Below are 13,234 nucleotides of genomic sequence, written 5' to 3'. Positions count from 1 at the left end.
CTTAGTGAACTTTTGCGTTTTATCTTCATTCTGTCTTTGAAACTCACAGGATACTACTTGATAACAGTTCCTATTTTACTTAAAGTCTCCAATACATCCAGACAACAAGATGGTTGTTGAAAAGCTTCCACTTGCCTTCAGAGTTATTTGTAAACCAAAAAGTTTATTTTCAGGGCGTAAAACTAGAATACACTACAGATATTATTTTATTCACACAGCTCACTTATATTTCTGCCTGAACATTCATTAGGATTAATATATATTCCAGTGAAAGGAGTGTTTAGAAACATCACTTTGATCTGGACTTGAGGGAGGTGGAACTAAAGAGATTCATGTCTTCTCCGATGGTTGGGAATTTTGATGCGGCACAATTTTACAACCCATAGTATTTTTGTATTATGTGAATGAACATTATTCATGTATGAATTCCACTCTGCAGTTAATGTGAAATCTGGGCACTTTATTTCCATCTTTTACATTTTAAGTCAAAGCAAATCATTTTACAATTTGATAGCAAATGCACTTCAATGGTAATCCTTACATGGTTTCAAAAGGGTATGTGACAACTAAATGTATATGACAAACAGGAAAATAGCAACAGGACAAACACTACTGTCACTACTGATTCATTACAGTTTTAAGTCTATAGCAGATAGAGATCTTCACCAATAGTCATCTGTGGTGACAACTACATACAGTAAAACAAAACCAAGGCATTGCACAATACAGTATCTTCCCAAGCAATGCAAAAACATTCAGTAAAGTAGAACTAAAAAGTTTATGCTGCCAAAATGATCATCCTTTAATTTCAAGAGGTGTTGTGTCATTATATGCAATGTATTGTGGGAAAAGGTATAGTACAATGTATGGTGTTCACAAAGACGTAAAGTTAATTATAGAGACAATCATTAAAGCTGTTGAAAAAGGCCTGTTGTGTCAATGATGAAAACTTATTTAAAAGCACTATTATGCAGAAAGCCACTTGCTCTTTTGCAAGACAAATCAAGACGTGTTAAGAATGCTTAATTTATCTAGTTCAAATGTGTCCCCACAGATCATACCTGATTTATTCACAATCTAATGCAAGTTTTTACAGATAACCTCATAGCCAAATTAGCTGCAAACTTTGTACAATAAGAAAATAGCCACGTGCTATATCTCGAGGGCTACGTCTTGCATGCGCTAACTTTGATGTATTCCAAAGGAAAGACTGAATAACAAACTGATGCTTTTTCCGAGTCATGCGTGCATGTGTGTTCTAACAAGCAACGCAAGACACAAGATGGTTCACAGTACTAAAGAGAGTAGAGTTCTCCGTTACGTATGTGTATGTACAAAGACTTTGCCAGTGAATGTGCATCTCTGCGTCAGTGTTCCTGTTCCAGTGGCTTTTTTTCTACACATTTGCCACCGTTTTTAAAATGTAAATAAATAACCACATGTTATTCAAACAAACCAAAAATCCACCCGACGATAACCGCGGCTGTGCCGCTACCATTTTTTTCATCCAAAATATTTCCTAACTACAATACGCCTCGACAGTGGTGGAAAAAGTACTCAAATTCTTTACTTAAGTAAAAGTACCAATACTGCAAAATAAAAGTACTCTGTTACAAGTAAAAGTCCAGAATTAAAAATGTACTTGAGTAAAAGTACAAAAGTATTGGCATCAAAATGTACTCAAAGTACCAAAAGTAAAAGTACTAAATATTTGAAAATAGCAGATCTACAAGCTCACAACGCGTCGCGATGCGACGCGTTGTGAGCTTATAGATCGGCTATTTTCAAATAGCCTAGGTATAAAATAGGGTTAAAGTGATTAAGGTATGTTTCATTATATCATAATTTATATCTCAAAAGTAACTAGTAACTAAAGTTTTCAAATAAATGTAGTGGAGTAAAAGTACAATATTTGCCTCTGAAATGTAGTGGAGTAGAAGTGAAAGTATTGGAAATTGGAAATACTCAAGTAAAGTACAAATACCTCAAAATTGTACTTAAGTACAGTACTTAAGTAAATGTACTTAGTTACTTTCCACCACTGCGCCTCGATGAATCAAAATGTCTCAGCTAAGCACGGCAGCTCAGACAAAGTACAATCAATTTGACCCCAAAGACAACTGCTGGATTTGAAGTTTGCTTGAATTGCACAAACACGTTTTATATTTTTTTGTGGTCACGGCATGTGACGATGCCACTTCTGAATCACCACGTCGATCAGGCCAGCTTCTGGGCCGTCTCGGTCTCCTGCTGGGTGACCTTCTCCTCAGACATGACCGTCATCCATGGTGACACGGACCTAGTGATGGTCTGTTTGGCCATGTTGTAGTGGTTGATGATGGTGAAGAGACGTCCACGACCCCCGGGGCCCTGTGGGGGGTAATAGCCGTACATCCCTGCTGGCATGCAGCGGCCTTGCTGCTTGCAGAGAGAGATAGCGAGAAAGAGAGAGAGGAACATAGAGACAGAAATGACAGATTATGAAAAATCTACAGTGGTGGAAAGTAACTAAGTACATTTACTTAAGTACTGTACTTAAGTACAATTTTGAGGTATTTGTACTTTACTTGAGTATTTCCAATTTCCAATATTTTTTACTTCTACTCCACTACATCTCAGAGGCAAATATTGTACTTTTACTCCACTACAATTATTTGAAAACTTTAGTTACTAGTTACTTTGCAGATATAAATTATGATATAATGAAACATACATTAACCACTTTAGACCTATTTTATACACAGGCTATTTGAAAATAGCAGATCTACAAGCTCACAACGCGTCGCATCGCGACGCGTTGTGAGCTTGTAGATCGGCTATTTTCAAATATTTAGTACTTTTACTTTTGGTACTTTAAGTAAATTTTTATGCCAATACTTTTGTACTTTTACTCAAGTACATTTTTTATTCTGGAATTTTACTTGTAACAGAGTATTTTTATATTGCAGTATTGGTACTTTTACTTAAGTAAAGAATTTGAGTACTTTTTCCACCACTGGCGGTATAGCGGGTGTGGGTAAAGAAAATAAATGGTGTGTGAAAATATCTGCAGAGCAGAATGATACAGCACTAAGAAACAGACTGAACAGTCTTTTTTTGTAGGTTTTTGTAGGCCCGTTTAAAGGCAATTTACCTTAATTAGATGTGTGAAAAACGTTGAGTGAGGGGATCACGATCTGCGACACAGGTCACCATGAGCCAGTTTGAAACCATGACATCACCATGATGAGGTCTATGTTTATATTGAATGTAATATATGCCAACTGGAATCATAGTAAGGAAGGTAATGGCGACACGGTATATTGTGATGGTGACGATGATGGTCCCAAAAGGGAACGGTATGCTTGAAAGATAGATGAGTTTAATATAAATTCAGCACCTGAGGAGATGGTCTGTTTCACGTGAGAAGTTGTTTTGCTAATTCTGTAAAGCGTCTGGGAAATCTGTTAAGGCTATTACAGAATATTAGTCAATATATCCAGTTACCCTGACAAAGTGGAGGAATTGATTCACATAGCAGCAACAGTTATTTTTCTCCAGACAAATTAGACATTACCTGTCAACAATATGTGTGCTTCCACTTACAGCTGCACGCCATAACTTTCATGTTCAACTGGGACCAGTTGCACCAACTCACACTAAGTTCAAACTTAGCCTAGTTATAGCTTAAACACATTCAATCCGGGAAAGTATCGGTGTCATTTTAGATTAATTTGGCTATTCAAAAATAGCAGATCTACAAGCTCATAGCGCGGCACAGAGTGCCGCGCTATGAGCTTGTAGATCTGCATTTTTTTTTTTAAATCGTGAAAATGAGTGCAAATCTTTGAATATATATTAAAAAAATATATATACATATATATATATTTAAAGATTTGCACAAATTTTCACATAACAAAACTAAAAATAGCAGATCTACAAGCTACAATAGCCAAATAAATCTAAAAATGACACAGGTACTTTCCCGGCTAAATGGGTTAAATGGCTTTTTTAAAAGCCGTTTAAGCTATAACTAGGCTAAGTTTGAACTTAGTGTGAGGTGGTGCAACTGGCCCCTGGGGATTAGAACCTGTGGTCCCCTGTGCAAGTGCTGATCTTTTTCTTTTTTTTTGCCAATTAGCCAATAGAGCATGCCTGCTTGCTCAGAGGAGGTAGAGCATGCCTGCTTGCTCAGGGGAGATATTGCATTTTGATCTTCAGGCAGTACCACTTGTCAACCAGCAGTGGTCATACCAGACCACAGGATCTAAATGTGTCAATGGAAGCGCAGGGAGACCTACTACAACCTCTGTCTGCAGTTGTGTTATTGTATTAAAGTTAAAGGGTAATTGTTATGTTGTGGTTAAAAACAAGCATTGCTATAGAGTGTTTGTTCAGTAACAGGGCTCTCCCTGTCTCTCCAGCTCTTAAGTAAGGTCGAGATAACAATTTGATCCAATCAAGTGAGACAAGATATAGGTTAAACAAGTGAAACGTGAACACTATACATTTTAAGCTGATGAATCAGCATTCTCTCCTGATTGGCTGAAATTGGCAACGCACCTGAAAATGTATTTTCTAGTTAACACTTTACGACAATGGTTACTATCAGAATAAAGAGGTTTTACTTTTTCACAAAACACTTTTTGTTTTAACCCATTTAGACCTTCTAAAAACGCCTTCGAAATCCTGACCTACTGTAAGTTTTCTGAAAAACTTAAGATTTTTTTTTTTTTTTTTTTTTAAATGATGTTGATATATATATATATATATATATATATATATATATATGTATAGCAACAGCTAATGTTACACAAAGGTGTTCCCGGATTGAAAGGTATAACAACGTATAGGTTCAGTTACTTATTCACAAGAAGATTGAATTTAAAGTGATGGTGGACAGTGAAGGTGTGCTCACCGTGTACACAAAGCTATCAGGACATGGCTGTTCATACTGGTAGACCTTGTAGACTACCAGGAACACCACACACACCAGGAACGCCAGGGCACAGATCACCAACAGAGTCACCTACAGGGAGATAGACACCCAAACAATGCATTAGGAATTGGAAAAACAATGCTTTGACATACCAGGGATGATCGAAAAGGCTTAGAATTAATTTTCTAAGAATATTTTGCATATATCATCATTATGTGCTGTTCCCTTCAAAGAAATGTACCCCACATGATATGCATTTGCCTCAAAGTTCCTGCACATTTACAGACGCAATGGTGGAAGTCATGTGTTTTCACATAGTCCTTTTAAATAAACCTAAAGTGGACCAACAGAAATGGGACTCAGTTCTTTTTGCATTTACATTGTCAGCTCATTTGAAAGAAGACTTGGTTGTCTTTCTGGCCTAGGGTGCTAAAGTACTATGGCAAAGGGTGAAGCGAACCTGGAACCTGGAGAACTGTGTTCACAATGCATGCACAGGTTCAAGCGAACCACAACGCAGACACCGTACACAAAGCACCTCCCGGGGAGGTCTGAGTACGGTAGTTTCAGAGGGGTGTAGGTTCTTTTGGAGTGTTCACATATGCACAAAAAATTGCTGAATCATGGTCTGAGTCCACAGAGGCTGAAAGGAACAAAGTATGAAAACTCCTTTCAAGCTGTTTTCCTTTCAGCTTCATTTCTATTTTTGAGAACGGAAAGAAATCACACAGGGAAAAATAAGGTGAATACAGACTGGAAAGTGTGGTAGGGCGCGCTCCCACCAAGAGTTGGCTGGCCGCTGTTAAACGCAGGTTGTGCGCGGCCACAGTTTTTTGCAGCCAGCGGATTCTAAAAAACGGGAGTGTCGCGCCTGTCACTCACTTTCAGGACCCTCCCCGCAGCCCGCACTGCCCACTGCCTGCTGCCTTGAGCACCATGTTGCTTCCTGAGTCTTGAGACGGTCCGCCTTCGACTCACCCGATTGGACAGAGGGAGAAAATCAGCGCCTGCCTCCAGCAGTTTTATGCTTAGTCGCGGAGAGCAGATAAACGCAAGGTCTGCGCGAGAGGCGGAAAAATCTGCTCTTGCGTGAATCCACGCATTTGCATTGACAATGCATTGGCAGATTCTGCAAACAGCGGCCAGCCAACTCTTGGTGGGAGCGCGCCCTATCACAGTTTTTTGTTGTTTTTTTCCCTGCCAAAGATCCTTGAATAGAGACGGCAGTGTGTGAATGGGTGTTCAGAGGGGTGCAGAACAGTGTTGCCAAGGCTGCTTATTATAAGTTGCGGGTTATTTATTTGGGCTTCCTTTCTAATGTTTAAACACAGGAATATTTCTACTTGTCTTGAGTTGTCACAATTAACCTTAAATGTCAAGAAAACTGTTTCAATGTGCATCTTTGGATTCCTTTTGAGGTACGAATAAAAAATGGAATTATTTCTGAAATGAGAGAAGTTAAATATTTTGGCATTATTTTGGATTACATTTCCAAATTTGAAAGACGTGTAATATGCAAGAAGGTTAAACCAAACTTAAACTGTTTTCGTCATATTAGAAGGGACTGTACATGCACGCTAGGATTTTTTCACTCTTGTCATACTGTATTACATCATGGTCAAAAACTTCTCAAACTGTCTTAAAACCAATAACATCACATCAATATACAAACAGGCAATGAAAATCCTGGATCAGAAACCGATGAGATTGCGGTATTTTAAGGACACACAACTTTTTAACTTTTAACTTTTTTGTAATATGAAATAGTTTTTTACATGTTTACATAATCTTGTTTCACCTCTTGTTTTCTGGACTGGTTGGTAGACGTCAGAGCTCTAGTAGAGCAAACTACACGAGCCTCAACAAGCGATGACTGTATTGTTCCCAGGTGCAAGAACTCATTCTGCCTTCTCAGTAAAGGGGGCAAACCTTTGGAACTCTTTGCCTACAGATCTAAAACTAGAGACGGATGGTAATGTGTTTAAGAGAGGACTCAAATTATGGTTGAAATCAAATCAACTGTGCTCACATGAATAGTTTCTGACTATTTGAATGATTACGTCTACTTTTGTTTTAGAAGTTAATGTATTGAGTCTGATTTTGATTACGTTAATTATTTCTAGTATATACAGGTATTTATTCTTTTTTTTTTTGTACTTGATTGGGTTTTAGACTAGAGTTATTCTATTTTAGAAAAGCCTCCTGTGGACAGGTGTTGAAAACTAGCACTCGTGCGATATACTTTAAGTAATGCATCTGGTTTGTCCAATGTGATTGTGATGTCCATGTCAAATAAATAAACATAACATAACATAGACTAGTGGTTCTCAAATATTTTCATGTCAAGGAAGGTCCCCCAAATAAATATGTATTCTGCACACAATGCCTCGTTTCACGACACGTTGTAAGCTTGTACAGCTAAAATGACTGTAATGTAGTCGTAGAAATGGCCGCTTGTTTCTCTTGCAAAATCTGGCAACACTGATGCAGAGGCCAGTGATCATAGTTCCTCCCATCCTTATCCTGCAGTGGAACTCTTCTTAAAAGGGACTGATTTGAGTGTGTGACCTTCAGACAGGTCCACTGGCTGCAAAGTCTGCAAAGTCTTAACAGTTACATCATTCCTCGTGCCAAGCAATATACTTGAAAAAATGTGCTGTAGAGTAAAGTGCTGTAAGACATTTATAGCCACATTAACCCTGGCATCCTTATTTTCCACGTTATTATAGGCAAATAAAATGTCTGCTCTTTTTTTTGTAAAATAAAACAAAATCTATAAAAAATACAAGAAAATCCCAAAGATAGCCGATCTACAAGCTCACAACTGGTCGCAATGCGGTTTTAAGTGTTTAAGGCGAGAGAACATTCTAGGAACATCTTGCATGTGTGTGTGGCCATCTGTGCTGCTGCACACAGCTCTCAACTCCCCATGGAATTATGTAACGGCTATCTGTGTTAGTGTGTTTCCTGGAAGTAGGAGGTGGACGAGGCAAGGTGCGACTGAAATCACTTCGTTTACAGTTGCCTTGCAACACTTTTGTTCAACAAAGTATGAATTGGGCTTAAAGCCACAAGACATTTATCAATGTAGTTGAGATCCATATATTGTTATCTCTATGAGGTAACCTCACACAGGCTTTCTGCAGCACCTGTGAAAAGCCTGGTTTTGGTTTCCAATCAGTGCCATCCACTCTAATGTTTCCATATCCGCTGATCTCTAGACCGGATATGCAAACTGGCAAATGGAATTGATCCTGGTCTACAATGGGGTTACCCGTGGTGGATAAAATGCATAATTTGAGGTATTCCTTATTTCCTTTAACAACACTTTCATATTTGGGAATACAATGAAGATACAGTGATCTACCTTTGCAAGGTATTTGTGATTGTACAATTAGGTGAGGTGAGGTTCTCGATAAGCACTATTGGGCTTCTAAATTCTCCTAAACACAGCGTATCTGCTCATGTTTTCTTTTTTTCTGATTAAAATGTTCAATTGTCACTGACAATAGGCTACCAGAGAGAGCAACAAAAGAAACGCTGAAGGCAATGTTCTTCCCATTTTCACTGTACAGTCAGTGTGCTCACAACACATACATAAGAGTTATTATGACCGATTGATTCTTTAACACAACACAATATTCCTCAGGTCCAGAACACCTACACCTTGTACTCTAATAACAGGCAGTTGGAGTGAGAAATAAAACTGAATTATATTCCCACAGTCTATGACGTCAAGTTGTTATGTGTCAGAGTGTACAGAACAGCAGATTTAAGTTCAGTGTGTGAAAAAGGCTGAATTGTTTTTGTGACAGCACAGATGACTGGCTACACTGCCCCAAAAAAGACTATTGATATTGTTTGTTTTAATGAAATGCCTTTGTATGTGGCTTTGTCATGGTAAGATACAGTATGACATGAGATGCAGTCGGCCCCAAGGAACGTATTTCCATATTTTCAAATATGGCCCCCATTTGACAAAAGTTTGGACACGCTGTAAAAAAAAAGTTTGGACGCTGCTATAGCCTGATTCATGCTTAATCGCACACTGAAAATAGCAGATCTACAAGCTCGCAACACGTTGTGAGCTTGCAGCTCTTGCTATTTTCGGTGTGTAGTGCAGCATAAATTAGGCATCACAGAGGTAATGCAATAGGAGTTGATAAAAGAGATGTTTGAAGGCAGTGATGTGAGGGTACAACATGCCGTGTTCCCAGAACCTGTGAAGTGTCTTCTCTTTGCCTTTCACAGAGATCTCTGGAATCAAAGCCCACATCATGACTTTAATCCATTCAGACCGGCAACGCAACTGTGTCATTTTAAGATTTATTTTGAGCTTGTAGATCTGCTATTTCAGAACATTCGTGAAAATTTGAATCTTTGAGTATATATGAATATTTTAAAGCGAACATTTTTTAATCCGATCTGTGCTTCTCGGGGTCCCTGGAACAACATATTTTGAGATGGGGGTCCACGGCCAAATACATATAATTTTTGGGGGGTCCTTGACATGGAAAAGTTGGAGCACCACTGATATAGCAATTAGCAACATACGTTTTTTCAAAAAACTGTTTGTAGAATATATGTTCAAAGATTTGTTCGAATTTTCACTATTTTTGAATAGCTTAATAAATATAAAGTGACACAGATGTGTTCCCGGATTGAATGGCTTAAAGAAAGCGTGAGAAGATCTGCAGTTAAACCCTCATCTGTTGATTTCCCTAAGCTATTGTTTTGATATTTATATATGCGTACACAAAAGTCATATCAATTATAGGATCAAGACAAGTAAAGGAGGAAAGGTAATACTGAGCAGTGAGCACATATATATATATATATATATATATATATATATATATATATATATTTTACAAGCATTTAGATTTTTAACCTGAATGCTATCGTTCTCTTGTGAGGAGGAAAATCTCCGACCAACCTACGATGAAGCGCTTTACCAGCAGAGTTCTCCCAGTGCTTTTTAGGGCAAAGCTCTTGACACACAAACGCATCAGGAAGTTTCTTGTTCTAATTTCGACATGTCCTCCTGACAATAGAATAGCATTCAGATTTAAAAAATGTCTTATTATACCCACACATCATTTCAAACCCCCATCCCTCCTCCCATCTCAACTTGTAACTCTACATTACTGACTGAATTAAATGCCTGGTTTTGCTTGTCTTTGACGTTAGCATGTTGTGTCGTGAGAAATCATTCACGTGTATTAGATCTACAACCAAAAACACCTTGTCCGCCTGCCAGGGAGCATTAACCCATTCAATACGGGAACGCATCTGTGTCATTTTAGATTTATTTTGGCTATTCAAAAATAGCAGATCTACAAGCTCTATGAGCTTGTAGATCTTCTACATTTGTGCAAATCTTTGAATATATATATATATTTTTTTAAGCGAACATTTGTAACTCAAATCTTTGCTCCAGGAGGTCCCTAGAACAAAATATTTTACAAATGTTATATATAAAAAAATATATATTCAAAGATTTGCACAAATCTTCACGATTTCTTTAAAAAAATCAAAAATAGCAGATCTACAAGCTCATAGCGCGGCACCGAGTGCCGCGCTATGAGCTTGTAGATCTGCTATTTTATGAATAGCCAAAGACATCTAAAATGACACAGATGCGTCCCCGGTCTTAATGCATTAAGGGAGGTGGTGTAACGCGGGCTACTAACGGCGACTGCCGTTTGGAGGCCATCGCCATGGTAACAGCTGAATTAATGAGAGGTTCAGGGCGGGGTTAAGTGAATCATTGTGCACTATGTCCCTGACAAGAACAAGTAGGACGACACTGGAGATGAAGAAGGTACAGCCTCTCTGTTAAGTCACAGAGCCAGGACTGATGTGTCTCTTTGTCTTTGAGGGAATATTATGACAGCAATGACAAATGTCCCCCATAGTCTGAATGCAAAGCATCAGGGAGAGAGAGCTGTGTTTCTGGACTCCTGTGTGCGTGGGTTGCGTGCGTGTGTGTGTGCGTGCGTGCGTGCGTGCGTGCGTGCGTGCGTGCGTGCGTGCGTGCGTGCGTGCGTGCGTGCGTGCGTGCGTGCGTGCGTGTGAAATACAAACAGGGCACAAATACAGTATTTCTGAACAATTAAGTTCAAATGTTTTACTTGATATGAGCTGGAAATAATTTAAAAAAGCAACGTCTTACTTTGAGCCGCTCAGAAACTCCTTCGATGATGCTGATCGAGAACTCTGCAATTTTAGGAGATCGTAGCTTTCCTTTTTTGTTCTCGCCATCGTAGTCGGTTTTAGTCTTCACAACCACCTAGTAAATAAGCATAATAACACAATTAAAGCATCTCACACGAACTGATACACGCTCAGAGGAGAAAAAATTACATTGTGAAAATGGACAAGAAATACTAATAATTAGGCTACTAATGGTCACCAAAATGCTTTTAAAATAGTCAATTCCAATTGAGAATCTAATTATAAGAGTGAATCTGTTTTTCCTAGACTTAACTATAATTTGGCCTAATTGTTTAGAATCTTATGGCTATAGAGACCATTAGGTCATTGGTTTTCAAAGTGGGGTCCGGGGACCCTCAGGGGTCCTTGGGGGGGTTCCAGGGGGTCCCCAGCAAAAGTAATTAATATAGCATCACAATCATCTTAACCACTTCATCCATGTAGTCGTCTATTCAAAAATAGCAGATCTACATGCTCACAGCGTATTACTTTGTGCCGCGCTGCGAGTTTGTAGATCTGCTATTTTTGAAAATATTTGAAAAATATTTAACATTTTGGGACATTTTTGGATAAGTTAGATTTTTTTTTAACATAAATCTTCTCTTTTGGGGGTCCCTGGCACAAAACATTTTCAGATGGGGGTCTGTGGCCAAATATACATCAATTTGGGGGTCCTTGGCACGAAAAAGAACTACTGCATTACGTTACCACTGTACAATCTCAGTTTATAATCCAAATTCTACTATTGACCATGCATTGTCAAGGCAAAATCTTACCTTGTCTGGTGGAGGAAACTGTAACTGGCTGGCATCTAATGGTGTGATGAGGGGAATGGTATCAAATCCATCTTCAGAAACGACCTTGCCATTATTTTTGTCACTGAAATTATTCCCCAGTTTAACCATTTTGCCAAGAAGATGATGAGAATCAGATCTGAAACAAACAACAAAACAGCGTTTCATTTACTAAACAGCCTAGACTAAATAAAGCAGGCCTATCTATCTAATGTTTATGTTATTATATGATCCTGTGCACAAATCCTAACTAACACACCTGCACACAAAATAATGTGATTGATTGATTGATTGATTGATTGATTGATTGATTGATTGATTGATTGATTGAATACTTAATTTGTTTTGTAGATCAGCTATTTTCAAATAGCCAATTTATAAACAAGCCCTTCTTTTGGGATTGTTTTCGTAGACCTGAACCTCTCATTAATGCAGTTAATTAATGCAAAAAAAAAGCACAGAGGTACAGATTCATACAAAAGGATGCTAAACCTTGACCCAAGAAAACCCTGTGTATTCAATGAATGCACAGGACCCCAATGGAAACAAGCCATTATTCAATTCATCGAAACATTTAAAGACGAACAATAATATGCAAAAACATCATATAAACGAGAAATGAAATGAGCCTGTTTGTGTGTCTGGGGCCATCATGAAATGATGGGCTGTGATTGAACCACAATAAGCGCTCTGGAGGAGAACCAACGGGAAAATAAAATAAAATAACATAACGGTTCCATGCAGCAAGATATATTATAAGAACACACAATGATCTAATTCCAAAAATACTTACCAGTTCAGTTATAATAATGTATTCAAGTGAGATTCTCCTGTCGTTATTATAATTAATTTTTTTATTGTTACAGCTTGAAAAACCGCTGGTGTTGCTTGGATGTGACGCAGCCGATTTATTACGAGGCGGCTGTACAACAATATGGCCAGAGTCTGAAGCGGTGTCGGAGAAAAAAAAGATACCTGATCTACAAGCTCACAACGCGTCGCACCGCGACGCGTTGTGAGCTTGTACGTCGGCTTTTTGTTTTTGACCCGCGAGACCGTCATACGGCGAGGCACAAATGAAGCATTGAGCCGTTGGTGGATGCTGCTGCTGGCAGCCGGTGTTGCCAGGTTTTGCGAGAGAAATAAGCAACCAGGCCTAAGGGGAAAAAGCCCAAAATTAGCGAGCCCTCGAACCAAGCTCACAACGCGTCGCGGTGCTATGCGTTGTGAGCTTGTAGATCTGCTATTTTCAAGAAGAAGAAGACATTTTGAAAAATGTGGAATATTATTTTTGAAACATTTTAAC

General features: G+C 38.6%; 1 protein-coding gene across 2 annotated transcripts; it reads right to left on the bottom strand.

Moving 5' to 3' along the window:
• Positions 1–450: 450 nt before the first annotated feature.
• nsg2 (neuronal vesicle trafficking associated 2) lies at positions 451–12,851 on the bottom strand. 2 transcript variants are annotated; one of them, XR_013932914.1, is made up of 6 exons: positions 12,722–12,851; positions 11,911–12,067; positions 11,094–11,210; positions 4,898–5,008; positions 2,040–2,418; positions 451–1,534 (listed from the first exon to the last, which is right to left on the bottom strand). XR_013932914.1 is itself a non-coding variant. In XM_080424088.1 (5 exons), exons 2-5 carry the CDS (start codon positions 12,037–12,039, stop codon positions 2,218–2,220), a joined length of 558 nt encoding a protein of 185 aa, XP_080280214.1. In that variant the 5' UTR covers positions 12,040–12,067; positions 12,722–12,851; the 3' UTR covers positions 1,806–2,217. The 2 variants fall into 2 exon arrangements, 1 of the variants encoding a protein (XP_080280214.1); XM_080424088.1 differs by lacking the exon at positions 451–1,534 and having other exon boundaries at positions 1,806–2,418.
• Positions 12,852–13,234: the final 383 nt, after the last annotated feature.

The sequence above is a fragment of the Gymnoscopelus braueri genome (assembly GCF_963280865.1).
Source record: "Gymnoscopelus braueri genome assembly, chromosome: 3".
Taxonomy (NCBI): Eukaryota; Metazoa; Chordata; class Actinopteri; order Myctophiformes; family Myctophidae; genus Gymnoscopelus; species Gymnoscopelus braueri.
The sequence above is the reverse complement of the archived record's forward strand: the minus strand, read 5'-3'. Positions and strand labels throughout refer to the sequence as shown.

Bases quoted from the DNA above. Each gene is read 5' to 3' on its own strand.
- nsg2 (XM_080424088.1), bottom strand. From the start codon at position 12,039: ATGGTTAAACTGGGGAATAATTTCAGTGACAAAAATAATGGCAAGGTC. The intron at 11,211-11,910 runs GTAAGATTTTGC...CTTATTTACTAG, and splicing joins AGTTTCCTCCACCAGACAAG to GTGGTTGTGAAGACTAAAAC. The intron at 5,009-11,093 runs GTAAGACGTTGC...ATCTCCCTGTAG, and splicing joins GAGTTTCTGAGCGGCTCAAA to GTGACTCTGTTGGTGATCTG.